Consider the following 24,516-nt stretch of genomic DNA (forward strand, 5'->3'; position numbering starts at 1 on the left):
CCATCATGTGCAAAAAATCAAACACACATCAAAAATACGCCTTTAAAAAGGCCATCTCAAATGTATTGATAGAAAGAAAATGCTTTCATTGTATGAATTGAATCCAAGCAAACCCATCACAAATTCAATTGATCGTGTCTAAAGATTAATTTTGTGCTTATTTTGCAAAATAAAAACGAGCCTCACTCTGAGAAAACAGTGTTTAATGCCTGTGTGTGATGTGTCGTCCCAGATTAGCCTGTGCGGACTACACAGGCTAATCTGGGACAACATTTAACACGCATGCATTATGCCCTGTTTTCCCAGAGCACAGCTCATATATAGCTATACATGTATTGATGGTACCCAGCTCACCTCCTTCTTGCTGGACTCTTCCTTCTGTGGTTCCCTGCTAACCTTGCTGGGCTCTTCTTTATGTTTGGATCCCGACGTTGGCATCTCCTTGGTGTGTCCGTCGGGCACCAGTATCAGCACGCACGGGCTGGCCTTCCCTGTGTACCGACTGGGGCGATATGTGCACACAAGCATTGTGTTAGGTTACAGCAGCACTTAACAGACACTGATTACACTCACAAACGAGACTCATTCTGGGAAAACGGAGCTTAATGCAAGTGCATGGAATCATCCCAAATAAGCCTGTGCTAACTGCACGGGATAAAACTTAACAAAGATGCATTAAGCCCCATTTTCCCACAGTAAGGCTCTAACTCTTACACACAAATTAGATAAAGACTTACAGATTGACCAGGAATAATGATACCTTGTACAAAATAGTCATTTTTCATTGGCTTGGTTTTGTCAAGAGTTGAATGTGTGTTTTTCATATTAGGTAGGTAGCTTATCATATTATGTTAGTAACGTTAAATGATATGCTAGACGTAAACATGATGTATAATCATATAATAGCAAAGTTTTCTCCTACAATAACATCGATGATAAAGAATGAAGACTGCTTGGTAATATAAACCTTTACAACTTAGATAGGTATTTTCACACATTTGTAGTCCCTTAGATAATTATATTTTATTAAAGACCTTCCTTACTAAATTCAAGTTTTAAAGGTTTCACTTCGCACTGATGAGCGATACTGATGAGGAGCAAACAGCCTAAAACCTGAACAGACTGCGAGCTAATTTGGTTGACAGCTTCTTACTGACCCTGCATGGTGTGATACAAGGTCAGTCAATTAATATTAAGGAATCTGATATGGGCCGTGCTCTGTGAAAAGGGGGTTTAATGCATGTGTATAGTGTTGTCCCAGATCAGCCTGTGCAGTGCGCACAGGCTAATCAGTGACAATACTTTTTGCTTTTATGTTATTTTTCATTATATAAAGTATTTTCTTAGCATAACTCCAGTTTAGGCAGAAAGTGTCGTCCCTGATTAGCCTGTGTGAACTGCACAGGCTGATCCGGGATGACGCTTTACACACATGCATTAACCCCCTTTTCACAAAGCAGGGCCCATATATACCCAATGCACACAGATTGCTCACCTGACAGGAAGGTATGGCTGATCGCAGATGTAGTAGCCACGTCTCTGTAGCTGGATTATGTCCCCTTGCTTCAGGGTAGCCAAATAGGGGTCTCCAAGCATCTCGTACTCAGCCTGTCAAAAAGACCATTCAATACTAGAAAAACAATGAGGCACAGTCAGAAAGAATGAGGCACAGTCAGAAAGGATGAGGCACAGTCAGAAACAATGAGGCACAGTCTGAAACAATGAGGCACAGTCAGAAACAATGAGGCACAATAAGAAACAATGAGGCAGATTCAGAAACAATCAGACACCGTCAGACACAATTACATAATTGAGTCTCCCTATAGCAAAACAGGGTTAAACACACAGGCTAAGCAGGTACAAACCTCTCTGGTTGTATGGTATTTTTGTTTAAAGGAAGTCTCTTCTTAGTTAAGGTCCAGTTAAGGGGGAAAGGGTTGTCCCTTTTAAGCCTGTGTGGACTACACAGGCTAATCTAGGACAACACTTTAAGCACATGCATAAAGCCCTGTTTTCTCAGAGCCGGGCTCAATTTAATTCAATTAAATCAGTGCTTGCTTACCTTTTTCTAAATAAACTATTTGCTTTAAATGTGACATTTACCTTAAGGAAACTCTACTTGGCAATTTTGCTACATTAAATTCCTTACATTATTCAGAATGAGAAGACTCCTGATCTAGCAAGCTAATGTGGCTATAGAAAACTATAGCTTTGTCACAGACGTGACTAATACCCCCACATTCCGCATTGCAGGGTTAACAGTTGGCAAAACTGAAAAACCTGAAATTTTTTGCTGGGGGCCCGGGTGCCAAATGCCCCCGGAAGCTCCTTAGACTTAGCAAAATAACAAATAAAAATAGCTTAGAAATTAACACAAATCTTAAAAATCTCACCTGTTTTGCAAGTTCATTTTATAAAGGAGAGTTAATATATTATAAAAAAACTTATAGTCAGAAACCAAAAATTTCAATCAACAATGGACATATACCAGGCAATACATTTAATGCTCATGATCATTAATTCACAAAAAGGACGATTTATTACTTAATGTCTTTCCGCATGGAACAGAAAAACATGCATTGGGATACCTGTTTTTTTTTCAGCCATTAGCCAAATTTCACTCCAGGTTCATAAACTTCAGCCAACCACTCCCATCGCCATTTATTCTTGACGTACGATTCTAGCACCTTTGTACTCGAATTCGGTTCAAGGAACTTCATTTTTTTGTATTAATTTTACCTCGAAAAGTAAATATTTTTTATTATGGCGCTCGTTTGACGTAAATGCAGCTCGTTCAACGAAACATGTTCCGCAATATCCTTTATAAATTGTCTATTTTTTATTTCCGTATTTTTGTTTGCTTGATAAATGTTTTGTGCTGCTTGGACAATGCGAGGGGGTCACCCCCTACCACCCCCCCCGCCCTAAATAATCTCATCGAATTTACATGAATTACGAAAACGACCTTTTGGTGCCCTGAAAAACCGGAATTACGTCACAAACCGGAAGACTTTTAACCCTGGCATTGACACAGAATATTTTGCATGTTGTCTTCACAAAAAACAGTGGACACGATGCTCAGTGTTTAAAACGCACAGTGACCCCATGACCTAGTTTTTGACCCGGCATGGTCCATGTTCGAACTTGACCTACACATCATCTAGATACAACTTCTGACCAAGTGTGGTGAAGATCCGATGAAAACTACTTGAAGTAGAGAGCGGACACCATGCTCAATGTTTAAAACGCACTAAGTGTCCCCGTTACCTTGAACTTGGCCTAGACATCATCTAGATACAACTTCTGACCAAGTTTGGTGAAGCTCGGATGAAAACTACTTGAATTAGAGAGCGGACACCGTGCTCAATGTTTAAAACGAATTAAAAGACCCTGTGAACTAGTTTTTGACCCGGCATGACCTATATTGGAACTTGACCTAGACATCATCTAGATACAATATCTGACCAAGTTTGGTGAAAACAACTTGAAATAGAGAGCGGACACTAAATACGGACCGACAGACCGACTGACAGACAAATTCACTCCTATATACCCCCCTAAACTTCGTTTGATTATTTGTGTAATTATAAAGTAAGTTTAAAGAAGCGTCTGAAAAAATAATCCTGACCCTTTACAGCTGAGAAGAAAAGTGAAAAGGGCTATATGCAACCATCATAAAATAAAAACAGCCTGCTAGTTACACACATTCTGTTAAGATTTGATGCTATTTGCTGCTCATCCATATCTTAGGGTTGCAAAATGAAAGCTTTACAATTGTAATTTAATAAGAAAGGTCTTAGATTTTAATTTATTTTGAAGACAACAAACGTGTCGACATGAGTTTTTGTGTGGTAGAGGGTGAACACTTACTCAAGTTTTCGGGGGCAGCGCCTCAAGGAAACTAAATCTACTAACCTTGGACTCCCTGTTGATGAACTCCTTAAAGTCTTCATCCTTGCCCACGATGGCCTTACTGATGATGTGCTCATAGTGGACACACACAGTGGGGGTAAACTCAGCGGCACTGGTGTCTGCCAACCATGTGATCTTCTGGGTCTTCTTGTAGTCCTGCGAAACCACATCAATAAGGATATCACATCAATAAGGATATAACATCAATTAGGATATCACATCAATAAGGATATCACATCAATTAGGATATCACATCAATAAGGATATCACATCAATAAGAAGATCTCATCAATAAGGATATCACATGAATTAGGATATCACATCAATTAGGATATCACATCAATAAGGATATCACATCAATAAGGATATCACATCAATTAGGAGATCTCATCAATAAGGATATCACATCAATTAGGAGATCACATCAATAAGGATATCACATCAATTAGGATATCTCATCAATAAGGATATCACATCAATTAGGAGATCACATCAATAAGGATATCACATCAATTAGGATATCACATCAATTAGGATATCTCTTAATAAGGATATCACATCAATTAGGAGATCACATCAATAAGGATATCACATCAATTAGGATATCACATCAATAAGGATATCACATCAATTAGGAGATCAGATCAGTAGGGATCAAGGTACATGACTGAGAGCTCTTGTTAATACATGTATTAAATTATATTTTATACCTTAAACACTTGGGCTTGTTCGTTGATATTTTGTAAGACTTTTAATGTTTAAACTTTTTGAATGTCATGAATGCAGTTATACCAATGGAACTTTGCTCTGGGAAAACCGGGCTTATAACTTTGGTGTAAAGTGTCGTCCCAGATTAGCCTGTGAAGTCCGCACAGGCTTATCTAGGATCACACTTTTGGCCTTCTTTTTGGGGCTTTAATTTTCCCTTAAAAGAGACTTCCTTTAAATGAAAAGTGCCATAAAAGCAGAAAAGTGTCCTCCTTGATTAGCCTGTGCAGTTGTAATCTGGGATGACAATATACGCACATGCATAAAGCCCTGTTTTCCGAGAGCAAGGCAAGGCTCATATATAGAGGGGTAAGTAAGTAAAGATCTACAGTTTAACAAGGTAGGCTGTGCTTTTAAAAGGCAACTGGACTTTTCGGTAGATGTTTAGTAAGACTAATCATTTGCAATAGGACAGTCATGGGGACAAATATACCAATTATAATTAGCACGTAAAACCATGTGTAATCGTTTTATTAGTGATTTAGTTTAAATTAAAAGGTTTAATTGTAAAACATATATTCAACATTTCTGGATTGAAATGCAGACATGCAACATGGAGCAGAGGCAATGGATAAGGTCAAAGTCCGATTGTTCCACATTATCTTGTCCAAGGCGATTAAGTAATGGTATCCTTTATAACAGTACAAGATGTCTGATGGATTTTAATGTTCAGTCATACAAGTTAAACTTTAGTTAATATAATATTAAACACACTTTTATTATCAATTTTGAAAACAACAACACTAATTTCCCAATTTTAGTCAAAATGACACACATTATCCCAATCCAAAGGGACCTGGTCCCATTCCCAAAATGGTGAAAGAAACACACTGGCTACTCATTAGTCATGTTTATCTCAGTATTGTTTGATCAAGTCTTACAGTGTTTTCCAGGTTCAGATCTGCATCCATGGAGGTAATGGTGTTACCAGATCTGAAAACAGAGTGCATTTATATGACATATTGAAGTTATTTCAATTCTAAGACAAAGTTAAATCAAGAAACTTTAGCTTTGTCAAAAACTTGATTAAAATCGCCACACACCGCGTTGAGAGCTCTTGTGCAAGTACTATACACAAATCATATGATATTAACTTAGAAGAGACTTTTTTTAAATAAAAAATACCATAAAAGCTGACAGTGTCAGCCCTGTACAGACTGTGCAGTCTAATCTAGGACGACACTTTCCACACATGCATTAAGCCCCATTTACCCAGAGTGAGGCTCTTTTGTATAATGGTATGCAGGAATCCCGCAAATGAGGAAACCACAATGAACCAGGAATCCCGCAATGAACTTTACTATCTATTGGCAAGAATTGTTCTTATGCTGCACAATAGGCACCTATGGTGTAATTCATGAATACTCATTTCTTGTGTACATACTTGTTGATCTTGGTAATCTTGAGGTTGCCCCAGTTGATGAACGTGACAATCTCCCCGACTGACAGCAAGCTGGCATCTGCACCGTCTATGTACAGGCGACCTGACAGGTAGACTTTCTTCATCCCCGCCGCTTCATTCTGAACCATACACAAAATGAGCCGCGTTCTGAGAAAACTGGGCTTAATGCATGTGCGTTAAGTGTTGTCCCAGATCAGCCTGTTGGACAACACTTTCCGCTTTTATAGTATTTTTATTTTCAATGAAGGCCCTATTTACCAAAATCAAGTTTAGGCGGAAATGGTTGTCCCTGATTAGCCTGTGCGGACTGCAAAGGCTAATCTGGGATGACACTTTACGCACATGCATTAAGCCCAGTTTTCTCAAAACACGACTCAAATATTTGTCTAATAGTCAATGTGGGGAAGAGATTTGTTCCTGAGATGATGAGCATGAGTTTGTATTCTTTATTTTTAAGCAATATTTTTTTATCATGAGAACACACACTAGATGTAATGAGGTTTAAAAAGTTAAAATTAAAACTAGAATGTTAAAAAGTAAAATATTGGATCAAATTTTAGCAACCAGCAAGAGCTCTGTGTTTGTGACACACAATGCCCTCTACTGCACTTTGCAGCAGCAGCTGAAGCACAGCAGCTATATCGCAGTGGAAAACATCATGACAGTTTTCAACACTAACCAATCGGAGTAAGGAGTCGTTTTTTTCCATAATTTCACACACAAAAATGGAATTTGAACTTGGTCTGTAAGTCATGCAGGTAGATTCATACACCAAAAATCAGGTAAATATCTGAAAGTATTGAAGGAAAAACAACGAAAAAGGAATGCCGGCCGGACGGACATTGTCAAAGCTATTGCCGCCCAACTGGGAGTATAAACACTTTTTTAAAATAAAAATCTTAGAAAGTTTATAAATCCTATTTCATAGACCGAAATTGTCCTATGATGAACGCCCAACTAATGGATCACACCTTTGGGTGTTTGGGGACCTCCTTGAAGCCGTCTGCTGCTCCCTTCACATTCACCAGCACGAGTTCACTCTTCAGTAGGGCTGTATAGCGGGGAACCACAGGGTCTATCACCTACAGGTGGAGAAAGCATGTTTGTTTATTATGTTTATTATGATGTTTATGATGGCACAAGTTAAAAAAATTGTTCCTGACTTATTAAGTGCTTATTAAGATTTTTGTCAATGTTTTACTTTACCCAAGGATGGCCCCTTTTGGTCTGAATAAATTTTTAATAAGACAAGGGACAAAATTGTCACAAAACCAGGTTTTCAATTTTTAAAAAAGTCTGATAGAGGGAGACAATTCAAAATGTGCATTGTTACCCCTTTGTTTCAAATTCAATCTACTTTTACTCGTGGCAACCTTGATTTCAATTTGAAAAAAAAAAGTCTGATAAAGGGAGACAACTCAAAATGTGCATTGTTACATGTTCATAGTTAACCCCCTTGTTTCAAAATCAATCCATTTTTAGTTGTGGCCACCTTGACCTTAGAGATATCGACGTAATTCTTTCGCACAACATACCGTCCAATGATGGTGAACAAATGTGCCAAATAATTTTAAAATCTCAATATGAACGACATAGTTATGGCCCGAACAAGCTCATTTACGGCTATTTTTCACCTTTGAACTCAAAGTTTAACCTTGACCTTGGAGATATCGACGTAATCCTTTCGCGCGACACACCGTCCAATGATGGTGAACAAATGTGCCAAATGATTTTAAAATCTCACAATGAACGACAATGTTATGGCCCAGACAAGCTTGTTCCGCCCACCCGACCGCCCGCCGACATTCGCCAATCTGATAACCAGTTTTGTCCTTCGAAAAAACCTGGTTAAAAATACTTAATTGAAACTGAAAAGATACAAACCATTGGACAGCCTATCCTACTCACACGCATGAAGCCTTGCAACACTCATCAGAAAATGAGCCTTGTTTTGGGAAAACTGGGCTTAATGCATGTGCGTAAAGGGCAGACTGCCCAGGCTACTAGACACTTATCACACATGCATGAGGCCCAGATTTTCCAGAGGGGCTCAAATTATTATATTGTTTACCTTTTTGTTTACGGCCCATATTTTGTCCCACTCCATCATGTTGACAGACTTGGAGGATCCCTGTGCCACAATGAACTGCTTCAGTCCCTCGACAGTCATGCCACGACGTAACACACCCCGTACTGTGGGGAACCGGGGGTCATCCCTGGTGACATGGTAAACATGGTAATACTGACTGTGCGTAAAGTGTCGTCCCAGATTAACCTTTGGCATACCTTGTTTTGATTGTTTTGGTTAATATTTCTAAATGAAACAAACACACATTTTATGGCTTCTTTACATAGGAACCTTAAAGACATTGAAGTCATAAATTTATATTTTCAGAATTTAAGAGGCAATGTTACACTACTGTGCTAGAAAAAATTGTGTCTTCCTAAGCCCAAATATTTGCCATTAAAACTAATGGAATATCAAGGAGACTACAATCAAAAGTAACAATAAACATGGATTGTGAAAGTGGAAAAAGAAGCGTCATACCATCCATCCACAAGGCCCTGGTCCACAAACCAGGTAAGTTTCCTCTTGGACAGCACGGTGTTCTGCAGATTGAGTCGACTGTACGAGTAGATGTACGGCTTACGCATGCCTGGTGAATACAAGTATGGTTGGTGAGATTATACAACAATGAATCATGGCTTATTTATAGGGGAGGCGGAAAACTACAACGGGCGAGGGATGGTCAGGGGTGATAACCCCAAAAAAGGGTTAGGGTAGGGGTTAGGGGTCGGGTTAGGGTTAGGGTTGGGTTTAGGCTAACCCAAACCCTAACCCGACCCCTAACACTAACCCTAACCCTCTAACCCCCCCCCCCCCTTGCGCAATACCATACCATGCCTCGCCTGTTGTCGTTTTCAACCTCCCTATAGAATTCTGGTTGGTGAAATTCTACAACATGGAATAATGCCTACAACAATGCATCATACCTAATAAATAGAATTTGTGTTAGTGACATTATACAGCAATGAATCATGCTTGATAAATACAATTGTGGTCAGTGAAATCAAACTTGAGTGAATCATGATTTAATGTATGGTAACAGCTGGAATATTATACAACCTCTACAACAGATGGGATGACAACCTCTGAGACAAATAAGATGACTTAAATTTTATACCATTCAATCTTTCTTGCCAAGAGCATCCAAGACAAGTAGTGTTACCTAGAGCATCAAGGAACCAGTAGTACTGGTCATTGCGGTCATTGTACTCTGTGGTCCTCAACGCGTGGGTTACTCCCTCTATGCTGTCCACTATCGGGCACGCAAAGTCATATGTAGGGTATGTCCTGCAAAAGACACATATCAGTGTTTACATATATGTGCTATTTGTCTTGGGATATCCAGACTAAATGTGAGGTTTGCCTTGAAATATCCAGTCTAAATGTGAGGTTTGTCTGGAGATATCCATGCTAAATGTGAGGTTTGTACTGAGATATCAAGAGTTAATAAGAGAGTTGTCTTGAGATTTGAAAGCCAAATGTGAGGTTTGTCATGGGATATCCAGGGTAAATGTGAGGATAGTCCTGAGACATGTGAGGTTTATCTGCAGATATCCAGGCTAAATGTTAGGTTTGTCTTGGGATATCAAGTATAAAGGTGAGGTTTGTCTGGAGATATCCAGGCTAAATGTGAGGTCTGACCTGAGATATCAAGGCTAAATGTAAGGTTGGTCCTGAGATATCAAGGTTAAATGTGAGGTGGATCCCGAGATATCAAGGCTGAATATGAGGTTTGTCTTGAGATATCCAGGCTAAATGTGAGGTTTGTCTTGGGATATCCAGGCTAAGTGTGAGGTTTGTGTTGAGCTATCAAGGCTAATTGTTAGGTGTGTCCTGAGGTATAAAGGCTAAATGTGAGTTTTGTCTGAAGATATCCAGGCTTAATGTGAGGTTTGTCTTGGGAAATCCAGGCTACCGTAATTGCTCTATGTTTTCGGACACTTAAAAATAATTATTTTTGTTCGTGTCCGAAAACTTAGATACGAAAAATATTCACAATATACAGGTGTCTGCGAAAACTTAGAGTCGAAAATTGAAGTGTCCGAAAATAGCGTCAATTGTATCAACGACTACCGGTAATAGCACGCGCTTATTTTAAATAATATAAAATGCTTAATTCATTTGACAGAAAGTTACTACATGGTTGTACTTTGAACAATGAGTTCAAAGATGAGCATTTGATGTACCGATCATTTCATTTCCGATAGCTGTTGTTTAACACCTTCCATTGTTCGTAAAACTTGCAATAGGGTGCATCACACTTTGAAGCGTTTAGTATTTGTTACAGTTATTTTATTGATAATAGGTAGTTCCATTGCGGTAGATAATTGAACTGTTAATTGGCACTACCCCTGATAATTGTCAAAACGCTTATGCTAGTCAAAACGCTTATGCTATCAGGTGAAACCATTGTTCAATACCGGTTTACAAGGTTATTTACCCAATAACGCAAATGTAATGGTGCGTTGCCCTCAGGCATGCACCTGCCATGTTTTATGATGTAAATCTTGTTGTAAAAACCCTATGATCGAAGTGTCATTAGATATAAAAAACAGGACCGAAATTTTGTAAAATAGCGCTGTAAAATATACTGTCTGAAAACTTAGAGACATTAATTATGGACGAAACTCGTGTGTCCGAAAATTAAGAGTCACGAAAAATAATTATTTTTGCCAAAAAAGGGGGTGTCCGAAAACTTAGTGTCCGAAAACATAGAGTAATTACGGTAAATGTTATGTCTGTCTAGAGATTTCCAAGCTGAATGTGAGGATAGTATTGAGATATCCAGGCTAAATGTGAGGTTTGCCTTGATCTAGCTGCATCAGTAATCAGCAGAGGCTAAACTGTGAAGAGACATGTCAGAAGCTAAACATTGGAGAGACATGTCAGAGGCTAAACTTTGGAGAGACATGTCAGAGGCTAAACTTTGGAGAGACATGTCAGAGGCTTAACTGTGAAGAGACATGTCAGAGGCTAAACTGTGAAGAGACATGTCAGATGCTAAACTTTGGAGAGACATGTCAGAGGCTTAACTATGAAGAGACATGTCAGAGGCCTAACTGTGAAGAGACATGTCAGAGGCTAAACTTTGGAGAGACATGTCAGAGGCCTAACTGTGAAGAGACATGTCAGAGGCTTAACTGTGAAGAGACATGTCAGAGGCTAAACTGTGAAGAGACATGTCAGAGGCTAAACTTTGGAGAGACATGTCAGAGGCCTAACTGTGAAGAGACATGTCAGAGGCCTAACTGTGAAGAGACATGTCAGAGGCTAAACTGTGAAGAGACATGCTAGAGGCTAAACTGTGAAGAGACATGCCAGAGGCTAAACTTTGGAGAGACATGTCAGAGGCCTAACTGTGAAGAGACATGTCAGAGGCCTAACTGTGAAGAGACATGTCAGAGGCTAAACTGTGAAGAGACATGTCAGAGGCTAAACTGTGAAGAGACATGTCAGAGGCCTAACTGTGAAGAGACATGCTAGAGGCTAAACTGTGAAGAGACATGTCAGAGGCTAAACTTTGGAGAGACATGTCAGAGGCCTAACTGTGAAGAGACATGTCAGAGGCCTAACTGTGAAGAGACATGTCAGAGGCTAAACTGTGAAGAGACATGTCAGAGGCTAAACTGTGAAGAGACATGCCAGAGGCTAGACTGTGAAGAGACATGCCAGAGGCTAAACTGTGAAGAGACATTCCAAAGGAAAGATCATTTGTGACAAGACATGCAATTTGTATAAATATTTTCTGTTTCAAATAAGCTTTGGTTCACGTAAATCAAATGAATTCATCCAGGATTATCTTTAACAGTTCGCAAATAGCACTTGGTAAAACACTTTTGTATCAGGCTGCATAAATTTAAAGCTTACAACCAATGTGATGAAAAGGATTTTAAAAGCCCAATTTTTTTTAAATAAGGCTATAAGTCTTGCTCTGTGAAAACCTGGCTTAATGCATGTGTGTATAATCTCGTCCCAAGATCAACACTTTCTGCCTTAACTTCACTTTTACTAGGAGCCTTCTCTAATTGGCCTTACTGCACAGGCTTATCTGCGATGACATTTTATTCACATGAATTAAGCGATATTTTCCCAAAGCGCACTCATATCTTTATGCTGCACAGTCAGTATGTCCGTTAGAGGCGTCCACCTACTTGTACTTGTTGCCTGTGTGCAGATGGGTCTCCACCTTACACCGGTACATAGTTGGGTCCCGCATGCAGCCATTGTCCAGCGCCATGCTGATCTTGGCCCGCACGCAGCACCTCTGTCCAGCGGCCGACCCAGCCTTCATCTCCGACCACAGGGCAAGGTTCTTGTCTACACCTGAACACACAGGGGAGAACAGAGAGGTCATTTCATGCTTTTACTTCAACTCACAGCTGACAAATAATTTACTTTTTTATATAAATGAAATTACAGCCTCTTACATGCTGTTTCCCAATTACAAAAAGTAAAAACAGCTGTTAACTATTAACAAAAAAAAATCCCAACAAATCTGACCAAAATTTCCTAAAAATATGCCAAACCTTCCAATAATCTCAATAATTGGTTTATTGAGTTTATTTCACAATATTAAAATCCCTAGTACTTTTTAATACAATATTAAATTATAGAAAGCAGTTAAACATGCACTTATGAAGAGTTGGTATACTGTTATTTATGATCATATTAATTATGTTTAATTTTTCCCAATTTCATGGTCTATTGCGCTTTTTTTTTCCAAAATATAAAAGGAACAGGCTGTAAAATATAAAGCAAAAAAAATCACTGTATGTGATTCACCAAACCTGCAAGTCAGATGCACGATATCTGCATAGGAAAACCCAAGAGTAATGATAAAGAGGCAACAATGCAATAATCAACATAAATATGAGCCCCACTCTGTGAAAAGGGGGCTTAATGCATGTGCATTAAGTGTCATCCGACATTTGCCTGTGCAGTTCACACAGGCTTATCAAGGATGACACTTTCCGCTTTTATAAAAAAAATTGTTTAAAGAAAGTCTCTTCTTAGCAAATATCCAGTTCAAGCCGCAAGTGTCGTCCCTGATTAGCCTGTGCATATTGCACAGGCCATTCTGGGAGGAAACTTTATGCACATGCATTTAACCCCCTTTTTGCAGATATTGGCCAATATCTAAGATGACTAAACAGCTTCAACTTCAAAAGCAGATCTTGAGTGTACGTAAAAAAAAATTATCAAATTTTGCTTAGAGGACATAAACAAATACAGACAAGTTTTGGATGCAAATTATCCATAAATTACTTCAGAGAAACTAAAGACCCACAACTGTCACCTTTACTTCTCTTATCATTGTTTGCAAAGTTAAAACATAATGGAAGAACTCCTAAATGACTCACTATTATCCCTATTCTTGGAGTTGACCCGTTCCTCCCTCTGTTTCTTCATGAGTTCAGGCTCAGTGTCGTCCACGTATGCCTTGCCCTCCCTGATCATGCGCTCACACAGGTCTATGAGGCGGTCAAAGTGGTCGGACGTGTGCGTGAACCGGTCGTACTTTATACCCAACATCTCAACGTCCTTCAAAATCACCTGCACATGGGAATGAGAAAATGGGGCTTAATGCATGTGCTTAAAGTGTCGTCCCAGATAAGCATGTGCAGTACCCAAATGTTAATCAAGGGCGACTTTTTCTGCTTGTATAGAATTAAACGTTTAAAGGAACAAAGAAACAAAAATCCAGAATAGACAGAAAGTGTCATCCATGATTAGCCTGTGCTGACTGTACAGGTTAATCAAGAAAGACACTTTGGACACATGCATTAAGCCCCATTTTCCCAAAGTGAGGCAACATCTACCACTGCAGCGTTCTAGATAAGCTGGGTATCAGCGTAATATACGCATTTGAACAATCAAGATACGCTCAATTTATCATTTCCGCGCATACATTTAAGCATGCCAATCTAAATTACGCAAATGATGTAAATTAACTGCGTACAACTTTAACAAAAAAACAAAACAGCTAATAGTCTACTGGTTGTAGTAAAAATTAGAGATAATTTGTGTGCTGGATTGCAGAAATAGTTAGCTAGTCGGTATGTATACTCTGTATCATCTAGAGGCATGAAGAGGTCAGCATGGCTTCTACGAAGCCAAAAAAAATTACTTCTCAAAGCAAAATTTATTATTTTTATACGGCAAAAGTTGTATCGAGTAAAAACATTGTACTGCCAATACTGATTTAATTTCCTCTGTTTTCAAATAAAATAGGCAACACTTAAACACTAATAAACCAACTGTTGAAAGTTGGCAAAAAAAAATTCCGTGGCTCATGGTGGTGGAAGCCTATTAACCAAGCACATTTAAAAAAAACAAAAAACACTTTAAGAAACCTGCTTCTATGAAGTAATACACATAGTTAATGGTTAATTGTGTTTAACATGATTAAAATAGTGTGTCTGTACACCAGCTATATTTTTGTTTTACATTTAGCAAATTACCCTTCAAGAAAGGCAAAATTTGACAATTTACCCCCATGCTTTGAAAAGTGGGGGTATTTTCCCCCATGGGTCAAAAATTATCTATAACGCTGCCACTGGAAAAGCATCCTTCATGTGCATCCTTCATTTGGCAGGCAAACAATTTAACAAAACTCTTTTTTCAATATTCATGTTGGACTAGTATTACCCAAGCTATTTTTGTCTCCAAACCAAGGTTAATAGGTTTTTATATGCATGTTCAAAAAGTGTCGTCCCAGTTTAGCCTGTGCAGTCTGCACAGGCTAATCAGGGAAAACACTTTCTGCATAAACTAGATTTTTGCTAAGAAGATTCTTTAAACAGAAAATATTAAAAAAGCGGAAAGTGTCGTCCCTGATTAGCCTGTGCAGGCTGCACAGGCTAATGTGGGACGACACTTTATGCACATGCATTAAAAAACCCTTTTCACAGCGCACGGCTTATATGGGCATCATTATACTACAGAGCAACTTACAACAAACTAAGGAGTACTTGTAATATCTGGCCTTACATGTACCTACCCAGATCTGTTCTTCTGTTGTTGTCATACTTGGTACATCTAAATGATCAGGATGGCGCAGTATTTACTGTTTCGTAAGAAAAAAACTTGACTAAAAGAGTTACTACTATGATTAGAGACCCCTTGTTTAAACCTGTTTCATACAATGTCAGACATCCATTTTCATATTAACATAGTGTCTACCTTCTCAAACTCTTCGTTCTCCTTGGCGGGGTTGGTATCATCAAACCTCATAATCAGTTCACCTGAAATCACAGCAATAGTACCTATCAACAGTATACCAAAGGTATGTAGCTACAGTGGAGTTGAACAAATCATGGGGCATAAAAATGAACTGTTTTTTTTTAAAGGATGTAATTGATGGAATAATGGTAACTTATGACGACCGTGGTACCTTTGAATGCCTCCTGGTAGTACTGATTGAGTAGGGCAGCCTTGGCGTGGCCGATGTGCAGGAACCCGCTGGCCTCAGGCGGGAATCTCACCACGACCTTGCCCATCTCTGCCCCTGGCAGCTCCACAAACTTGCCCACATCCTTCTTCACCTGGAAGAGATGGCGAGGGGGTTAGTAGGCATTGTTTGGATGTTTGAGCCTCTTTCTGGGATACTGGGGATTAATGCATGTGCGTTAAGTGTCGTCTCAGATGAGCTCCTCCAGTCTGCACAGTCTAATCAGGGACAACACTTTCTGCCTCGACTGGATTTTTGTTTAAAAGAAACCACCTCTAAACAAATAGTATGTAAAAGCCAAAACTGACATCACTGATCAGCTTGTGCGAATGTTATATTAAGCTCATAAGCATTCTTACATAAAGGTAACAATCAGGTCAAAGTTATCATATACTCTTTTTCAAACTGACTGAAAATTAAGCCTAATTCAGAGGAAACTGGGGTTAATGCATGTGCAAAAGTGTCATCCAAGATAAGTCTGTGCAGGCTAATCAGGGATAACAGTTTTCCGCCTAAATTGAATTTTTGTTTAGAAGAAACTTCCTTCAAACAAAACATTCCATAAAAGCAGAACATGTCATCCATGAATAGCCGGTGCAGACTGCACAGGTAAACCTAGGACGACACTTAACGCACATGCATTAAGTCCTGTTTTCCCAGAACGAGGCTGAATCCTACCCCAGAGTCAGCTTGTTTCCTCTCTGGTGTGGCCCGGGGCTGGGCACAGGGAAACATGTCCACGGTCTCCTGAAACTCTGGCTGGGCGAGCAGGAACTTGTAGTAACGGTGCACGTTCACGGGGGCCTGGCCCTTCTCCAGTAGGGTCTGCCAGGTACTGCTCACTGCAGATAAACAACATAATACTAATATAGAGCCTTTGTAAACAGGTACTTGTAGTAGCAGCTCATGTTCAACCACAGGGCTTTTTTTCCCTACCTTCCAAGGGCCTTCCCTTAAGAGATTTTTTTAATGATGCAGTATTTCCCAAATTTCACACTTACTTTGGGAAATTTCTTCCCCTTATTCAGTTTTGTAAAAAAAAAAAAAGTGGAAGGCCAGGCCCTTTCCCAAATCAGGAAAAAAAGCCCTGACCAACATCATGTGATATCGTACAGGCAATGGTCACTGTAGGAAACCATCAATATAGATGCATCCACAAATTTTAATCATATTTAAATTAAAGTACAGTTTGATTAAATCATCTACTTTGTATTTTAAAGGGTCAGTGGTTCAACCTATTTATACTTAAGAGCATGTTTTGTGATATAAACATAAAATGTAAGTTTGTGATATTGAAAGAAGAGCAATACATTATTTGAATAGCTGGATAGGAGTTTAAACATTGAAAACTGGGCTTGATGCATGTGTGTGTGTTGTCCCAGATTAGCTATGGTCCACAGAAAATCAGGGATGACATTTTGCACCAGATGGGATTTTTGTCTAAGAGACTACCTTAAACAAAACAAAAATCAATTGAATCAGAAAGTTTCATACCTGATAAAGCTGTGCAGACCGAATCTGGGACCATACTTTACAGACCTTAAGCCAACTTTTTAACTTCTTAATAACTTTAGAAATATACTCCAATATAAACCTCTGTTAAAGTGTTTGAAGGGGGCCGGAGAGGTAAAAAAAGGCTCCTTGTTACAGATGGAAATGCGACAGTGTTTTTTTGGGGTTCAAGTTCAAATGACAGTATTCGGCCCAATTCTTTATCGATTTTTCGATGTTTCCCAATTGGAACTAAAACTTCCGATTTTTTTTTTCCAGCTCAATAAGTTGAACCTTAGTATATATTATTATTGACAACACTTACATTCTCAATTTTAAAACATTTGTTAGCAAAACAACCACAACACTAATTTCCCAATAATAGTCAAAATGACGTGATTTTTCCACTCCAAAGGGACCTGGCCCCATTCCCAAAATGGTCAAAAGAACTCGGTGGGAAAACTGGTCTTAATTGCAAAGTGTGTAAAGTTTTGAGCCAGATAAGCCTGTGCATTCCAAGTGCAAGGCTCAGACTGTGTACTACTCACAGTAGAGGTTCTCCCACACTGCCAGGTCAGCGGCGGACAGTCGGCCCCCAACCAGGTAGGTGACAGGTTCAAGCACCGAGTCAAGGTACTTCACAGCTGCTTGAAAGTCTGTACTGCAAGCCAGGCGGCCCCAGGCAAAACACAGCCAGTGATCAACCTTAAACAACAACACATAAAAAAAACATACTTTTTAATGTACTGAATGAAGCTGTTTTCTCTCATTTCTTGAAAACTTATTGTGTGTTCCATAATATTTTATGTCATTTAAAAATACTACAATATCCAGACTGATTCTAAACAGTTTCCATGTTACATTTATTTGATGAAGATATTTAATGTAAAACTTCAAGAACAGAATATTAGTTAAACCTCAGTTTTCTCTAAAACTGTCTCTCCAAGAAGACAAGCTTCAGGAAAAGCCCGACCCAGATAGCGAAGTATCGAGGCTGTGCTGTTGAAAGTACTTGCCCTACAATACAAAATTGATATATGTAGTGTTTTAAATCCAATTATCAGTCTGACATATATTTGAGAACAGGACACCTGATGCTCTTATTTATAAATGTTGTGAACAAAGTATAACTAAGTTTGGTATACAGTAGGGTTAATAGTAAATACACATAGCAAAAGTCCTCACTCTTTTGTGATATATTTCAACTCGATTGGCTATTCCAAATTTGTTTACATAACCCTTTACCACTTAGATACATATTTTCTCGCATTTGTAGTCCCTTAACAAATTATATTTAATTTAAGACCTTTCTTACTAGATTCAAGTTTTAAAGCCTTCAATTCTAACCCATATTGATGAGCAGCAAACAGCATAAAACCTGAACAAACTGCCAGTTACTCGAAGACTGTTCTGGTTTTATGCTGTTTGTACATAATCATTTTCACTTTGCTTCAGAGAAGGAAAAGGTTAATGCACATGTGTAAAGTGTCTTCCCTGTGTGGTACCATTTTTTTGTTTAAGGAAGTCTCTTCTAAACGGAAATCCAGTCAAGGCGGAAAGTATTGGCCAGGATAAGCCTCTGCGGACTTCACAGGACAATCTGGGACGACACTTTATGAATTTAGGCCTGTTTTCCCAGAGTGTGGATAAATCTGTTTTCTATATGACATACCCCTCCAAGGAAAGGTCATTCATCTTTCCGAGCTGCCATGGTACGTTCTTGCCCAGGGCCTTCAACTTCAGAGCGCACAACACAGCGGCTGAAAACAATATCCTCGTTAACAAATTACGGTTCTAAAAATGCATTCTGTTACTTTCATGTAAAGCACTTGCTGACAATTGGGGCCATGCTTGTGGTCTGGTTGTGTAAGGTACAATCCTTACACTGGAAGAACTAAAGTCATTCATGAGCTCTTGACTGGTTTGTTATATTGGTATAATTATACACGTTTTCAAGGGCATGATCGTCTGCGGGTGCTCGAAAAATCCGTTCCTGCCAGAGTGCGGGACACGTTCTTTGTTTCCGGGACAATCCGGGACGTATGGCGTGTACATGTATGGTAGAGTATTTTTCTGCAAGTTCCATGTGATTGAAGTAGACTAGTTACATATTACCGATGGTAAGGGGCAGACAGATGAGAATATGGGATATTATATTTACATCTTTTTGCATTAACCAAAAAATATTTGAGATGTTCGTATGAACTTATAAATGCTCAAAGCATTGAAGAAGAACAAACGATAAAACAAGTGAATTTGCAAATCCGAAGACATTTCATATCCGACCACTGTTCTCGGAATCGATGTAGAAGTAAACGCTGTTCCTCCAAGTAAACAGAAGCGTTAAACTAAATATGTATATATAAACTTTAGACTTACCAATAGCCGGCTTTTCTTTGCTTATTGTCAGAGATGCCATCGAAAAAACTCGACGAATTGCGAGAATATTTCGTCACCCGGCGAGGTGGATAGCAGTTTTCACGATCAATAAATTTTTGAAAGCGCTGAATATTCAGAAAATAACGCTGCTTTGGGAATAAAATAGAGGAAAATGAAGTATGATTGAGTCTGTTATTGTGTACTCTGTTGTAAAAAGCATTATAATTACTTTATATTTAGAAACATTAGTTGACACTATTTCATTGTAGGCAAACTGTGTTAACTTGACAAATGGTATGCATTTTCGGATTACTTGTTTCGGATATTTGTATTTAGAAAGTGTTGTGGTCAAAGACAAGAAATTGTTTCTTATAATACGATACGTTCGCAATTGATTTTAATTTATAAAAATATTTGTAAGCTGCGGCATTCTGCCATTTTTCATGTAAATAACATCATGTTACAGTGTAATTTTGTTAAATCAATGGCGATTAGTTGCAATAATCCAACTCCCAGCTATTGACCCTCCTGGTTGCTGGGAGTTGAAACTGGTAACAGGATATTTCATGGCAAAATGCCGCCCCGAATCCAGGCGGCACTTTAATCAGTAAAATAGCAACATAAACTATTTTCTGGCATAAATAAACACAAACAGATCATATACAGTCAATTTACCATTACCGGATCATTACCCTTAGCGGATCACTTTGATGTTCAAGACTCCGTATAGTGATAAATAGTTGATTTTTTACATGATTTTTTGCACACACCATCTTCAAGGCCTGTTCTTTAAAACGCATTGATTGAGTCATAATCAGAGCTACTCTTTGTCAAACATTTAGGTATGTTTTGCTGACATGTATATACAACTTTGTTGACTTTCGTCTCGTTTCCAAATCGAGGCTGAACATTATTTGCGGCCACATGCTATAACTCTGTTGGAAAGAAAGAAGTTTACACATTAATTTAAAGGCCAGTAATATTTCTTCCTGCAAAAGTCCATTTCAGTTTTGATTCGTGTTTAAAATTTTGCAACACCTTAAATGAAATGAAGAATTAGGGCAATAACAGATCAAGCATGATAATATGGGTATTGATAAAATATTATATTAAAATATTCGCAACGCTTGTTGATTCTTTCAATAAATGAGCTCAATTTTAATGTTTTATTTATGTACAATGTTCAATCTTTTTGATCTATTTAGGATTTTCAACAGATAATTCACACAAGAACTTCATGGGTAAAGTGTAGATACAAGATAACATACAGAAAACAATTAATAACAAAAAAAATGAATATAATTTATAACTGGCAATATTACTTGGTCATTGTAAAAAACACAGTTCATGTTTCAACAGTTCATATAGCGTGTTAGATGCCCTCCTGAATGGTTTCGATCGCGTGATCCGTTGTGGCTACAACTGATCCGTTTATGCATGAATTCTGAGGGGGAAAAAAGGTATGACAAATACATTTTGCCTGCGCTTAAAAATAAGACTATGCGCTAAACAGTAAGCAAAGGTAATATTTAATCAAACTGGTGTAAAAGAAGTCTCAAAACATTTTTTGCTTTTCACCAGAACAACTTCATTACGCTACTGATCTGATAATGGTAACTTGACTGTATATATCACTAATGCGCAAATTAAAACAACTTACGTCATATGGTGTGCTGGCATAAAAATTATATTAATCCAAAGTTTCAAACACATCAACAATTCTTGATTATGTGTTGTGTAAGTTTTTGCAATGAAAAAAGCCGAGTATACCGAATTCGCAAATACTCTATCGATTATCTCCGGAATCCTCTGTGAGATAGATCTTGTGTCTAATCAACCAATCATTATACACTTTCTCCGGAATCTCTGTAAGATAAATTGAATCGTCAATTCAAAACTTCAGTTTTGGTTTGATAACGATTTTGTGTTAAGTTTTTGTTTTGAGTATTTCTCCACAAATGACTGTCCAATTTATGTCCATAATAACAGTTATTGTGTTTTTATGATGGATTAGTTTTATTGAACTTGATTATATAGACATACATAAAACTTATTTTTTTACAGTAAAAATTCGGTTAACAGGAAGAATTCTGAGCTGTACGCATGTACTCATAAATGCTCTTAGCATTTTAGTCTTGGTTCTTTTTTGAGCGGTGCAAAAAAAGTTTAGACATTGTCATAATTGTTTTGCTGATAACCTCACTTCAGGATCAACGTGGATGGGTTGCTGGTGTATTTCCCGTATGAATACATCTACCCAGAACAGTACATGTACATGCTGGAACTGAAAAAGACACTTGATGCAAAGGTCAGTAAGTGGTCCACAGCATAAAACTTGTAATAGCATCATTCTGGAAAACATTGGGTTAATGCATGAGTGTGAAGAGTTGTCCCAAAGTAGCAATTGCAGTCATGAGTGTGAAGAGTTGTCCCAAGGTAGCAATTGCAGTCATGAGTGTGAAGAGTTGTCCCAAAGTAGCAATTGCAGTCATGAGTGTGAAGAGTTGTCCCAAGGTAGCAATTGCAGTCATTAGTGTGAAGAGTTGTCCCAAAGTAGCAATTGCAGTCATGAGTGTGAAGAGTTGTCCCAAAGTAGCAATTGCAGTCATGAGTGTGAAGAGTTGTCCCAAGGTAGCAATTGTAGTCATGAATGTGAAGAGTTGTCCCAAGGTAGCAATTGCAGTCATGAGTGTGAAGAGTTGTCCCAAGGTAGCAATTGCAGTCATGAGTGTGAAGAGTTGTCCCAAGGTAGCAATTGCAGTCATGAGTGTGAAGAGTTGTCCCAAAGTAGCAATTGTAGTCATGAGTTTGAAGAGTTGTCCCAAGGTAGCAATTGCAGTCATGAGTGTGAAGAGTTGTCCCAAGGTAGCAATTGCAGTCATTAGTGTGAAGAGTTGTCCCAAAGTAGCAATTGCAGTCATGAGTGTGAAGAGTTGTCCCAAGGTAGCAATTGCAGTCATGAGTGTGAAGAGTTGTCCCAAAGTAGCAATTGCAGTCATGAGTGTGAAGAGTTGTCCCAAGGTAGCAATTGCAGTCATGAGTGTGAAGAGTTGTCCCAAAGTAGCAATTGCAGTCATGAGTGTGAAGAGTTGTCCCAAAGTAGCAATTGCAGTCATGAGTGTGAAGAGTTGTCCCAAGGTAGCAATTGTAGTCTAGAATGTGAAGAGTTGTCCCAAGGTAGCAATTGCAGTCATGAGTGTGAAGAGTTGTCCCAAGGTAGCAATTGCAGTCATGAGTGTGAAGAGTTGTCCCAAGGTAGCAATTGCAGTCATGAGTGTGAAGAGTTGTCCCAAAGTAGCAATTGTAGTCATGAGTTTGAAGAGTTGTCCCAAGGTAGCAATTGCAGTCATGAGTGTGAAGAGTTGTCCCAAGGTAGCAATTGCAGTCATTAGTGTGAAGAGTTGTCCCAAAGTAGCAATTGCAGTCATGAGTGTGAAGAGTTGTCCCAAGGTAGCAATTGCAGTCATGAGTGTGAAGAGTTGTCCCAAAGTAGCAATTGCAGTCATGAGTGTGAAGAGTTGTCCCAAGGTAGCAATTGCAGTCATGAGTGTGAAGAGTTGTCCCAAAGTAGCAATTGCAGTCATGAGTGTGAAGAGTTGTCCCAAAGTAGCAATTGCAGTCTGCAAAGGCTTATCAGTGCAACACTCTTTGCTTTAATGATATTTTTTGTATTCAGCGTAGGCGGAAAGTGTCGTCCCTGATTAGCTTGCACTGTATGACAGCATTAAGCCCAGTCTCTGAGAACGTGGCTCTACTAAAAGCAAAAAATAAAAACCTGATAAACAGTCTCTGGCAATAGGCCTGCAAGACATGCTTTGATTGACTTTTTTGCTAGACTTTCACAAAGTGGTTGACTGCACAGGCTAATCTTTAATGGCACTTTACGCACATGCATTAAGCCCCGATTTCCCAGATCAGAGCTCATTTACTTTATCTAGATCTTAAAATCTAGCTACCTGCGATTTTTTTCTTACTTTATTACGTACCCATAAAAGGTACTTTCCTGATTGAGGAAAAACTACACATTCTCAATGGTCGTCTGAAAAATTCCCAAAAGGAAGGAAAATTTTGTCAATCTTGTTCCAAACGTGCAAGATTACAAATAAAATTAGCACATTAACTTAACACTTCAAGCCAAACTGCATTTAAATGAATATTTGAATTGATTTGTGCAATTTATACCAAGCAATTACAAAAAAAACATAATTCCCAAATCTGAAGATTTCACAGCGCAAATTTTTCAAATTTCAGGGGTTTTCATGCTAATTTTTCAAAAGTTGTACAGTACCTGTTCTTTTGCCAATTGGGCAAAATAAAAATCAATGGCTACACAGCTCTTGCAGTGTTTATTATGCCCCCCTTCAAAGAACAGGGGGTATTTTGTTTTGCTGGATGTCTCAGGCGGTCCGTCTGTCAGTAGACCACATTGTTTCTGATCAATGACTCGTCAACGAATTGACCGATAGACTTGATACTTCACATGTGCATTGGCCTTTGACAGTAGATGACCCCTATTGAAATTGGTGTCACTAGGTCAAAGGTCAAGGTCACTGTGACATTAAGTGTTAAATTTGTTTCTGTTGATATGTCATCATAGGATTGAGAGAGGAGTGGCAAGGCCCTGTTTGTAGGGTATCTGTCTCCGACCATGGATCTCTTGTTGAGATTGACCCCTCACTGCCCAGATTGCTTGGTAATGATTGTAACATACAAAATTCCAGAGATTTGTGTAATTTTATCCAGAGAATGGTGATTTGTGTTTATCAGGCATCTGACTATTTCCTTAGGGTCACTGCGTTTTGGAGATGCCATCAGGTACGGGGAAGACAGTGTCACTACTCTCACTTGTTGTGGCCTATATAAAGGTATGCTTTTCTGGTAGTCAAACTCTTAGAGTATCTCAGACAGGTTTGGTCTCTCATTTCTTCTAATTATAGGTCTAAAATTGTGTGTTGTAAACCTTTTACTGCTTATATATGCATTTTGGCGCATTTGTAGTCCCTTAGAAATCAAATTAAGTTAAAGATCTGCCGTACAAGATTTAAG

The 24,516-nt window shown here is 38.7% G+C and overlaps 2 protein-coding genes across 2 annotated transcripts in view; one reads left to right on the forward strand and one right to left on the reverse strand.

The window, feature by feature from the left end:
- LOC127871312 (bifunctional glutamate/proline--tRNA ligase-like) overlaps positions 1–19,600 on the reverse strand; it is a 69,458-nt gene extending 49,858 nt beyond the window's left edge. The window contains 18 exon segments of the mRNA XM_052414093.1: positions 355–502; positions 1,496–1,608; positions 3,916–4,068; positions 5,562–5,613; positions 6,065–6,201; positions 7,054–7,164; positions 8,154–8,298; positions 8,631–8,739; positions 9,313–9,437; positions 12,302–12,473; positions 13,511–13,703; positions 15,333–15,394; positions 15,544–15,694; positions 16,279–16,442; positions 17,640–17,796; positions 18,009–18,108; positions 18,764–18,851; positions 19,471–19,600. Of these exon segments, the coding sequence (XP_052270053.1) occupies positions 355–502; positions 1,496–1,608; positions 3,916–4,068; positions 5,562–5,613; positions 6,065–6,201; positions 7,054–7,164; positions 8,154–8,298; positions 8,631–8,739; positions 9,313–9,437; positions 12,302–12,473; positions 13,511–13,703; positions 15,333–15,394; positions 15,544–15,694; positions 16,279–16,442; positions 17,640–17,796; positions 18,009–18,108; positions 18,764–18,851; positions 19,471–19,510 (2,220 nt within the window). The 5' untranslated portion in view covers positions 19,511–19,600.
- LOC127871313 (general transcription and DNA repair factor IIH helicase subunit XPD-like) overlaps positions 19,523–24,516 on the forward strand; it is a 61,954-nt gene continuing 56,960 nt past the window's right edge. Inside the window, exons 1-3 of the mRNA XM_052414094.1 lie at positions 19,523–19,647; positions 21,679–21,778; positions 24,258–24,335. Of these exons, the coding sequence (XP_052270054.1) occupies positions 19,643–19,647; positions 21,679–21,778; positions 24,258–24,335 (183 nt within the window). The 5' untranslated portion in view covers positions 19,523–19,642. The remainder of the gene's footprint in view (positions 19,648–21,678; positions 21,779–24,257; positions 24,336–24,516) is intronic.

This window comes from Dreissena polymorpha, chromosome 3 (genome assembly GCF_020536995.1).
Source record: "Dreissena polymorpha isolate Duluth1 chromosome 3, UMN_Dpol_1.0, whole genome shotgun sequence".
Classification (NCBI taxonomy): domain Eukaryota; kingdom Metazoa; phylum Mollusca; class Bivalvia; order Myida; family Dreissenidae; genus Dreissena; species Dreissena polymorpha.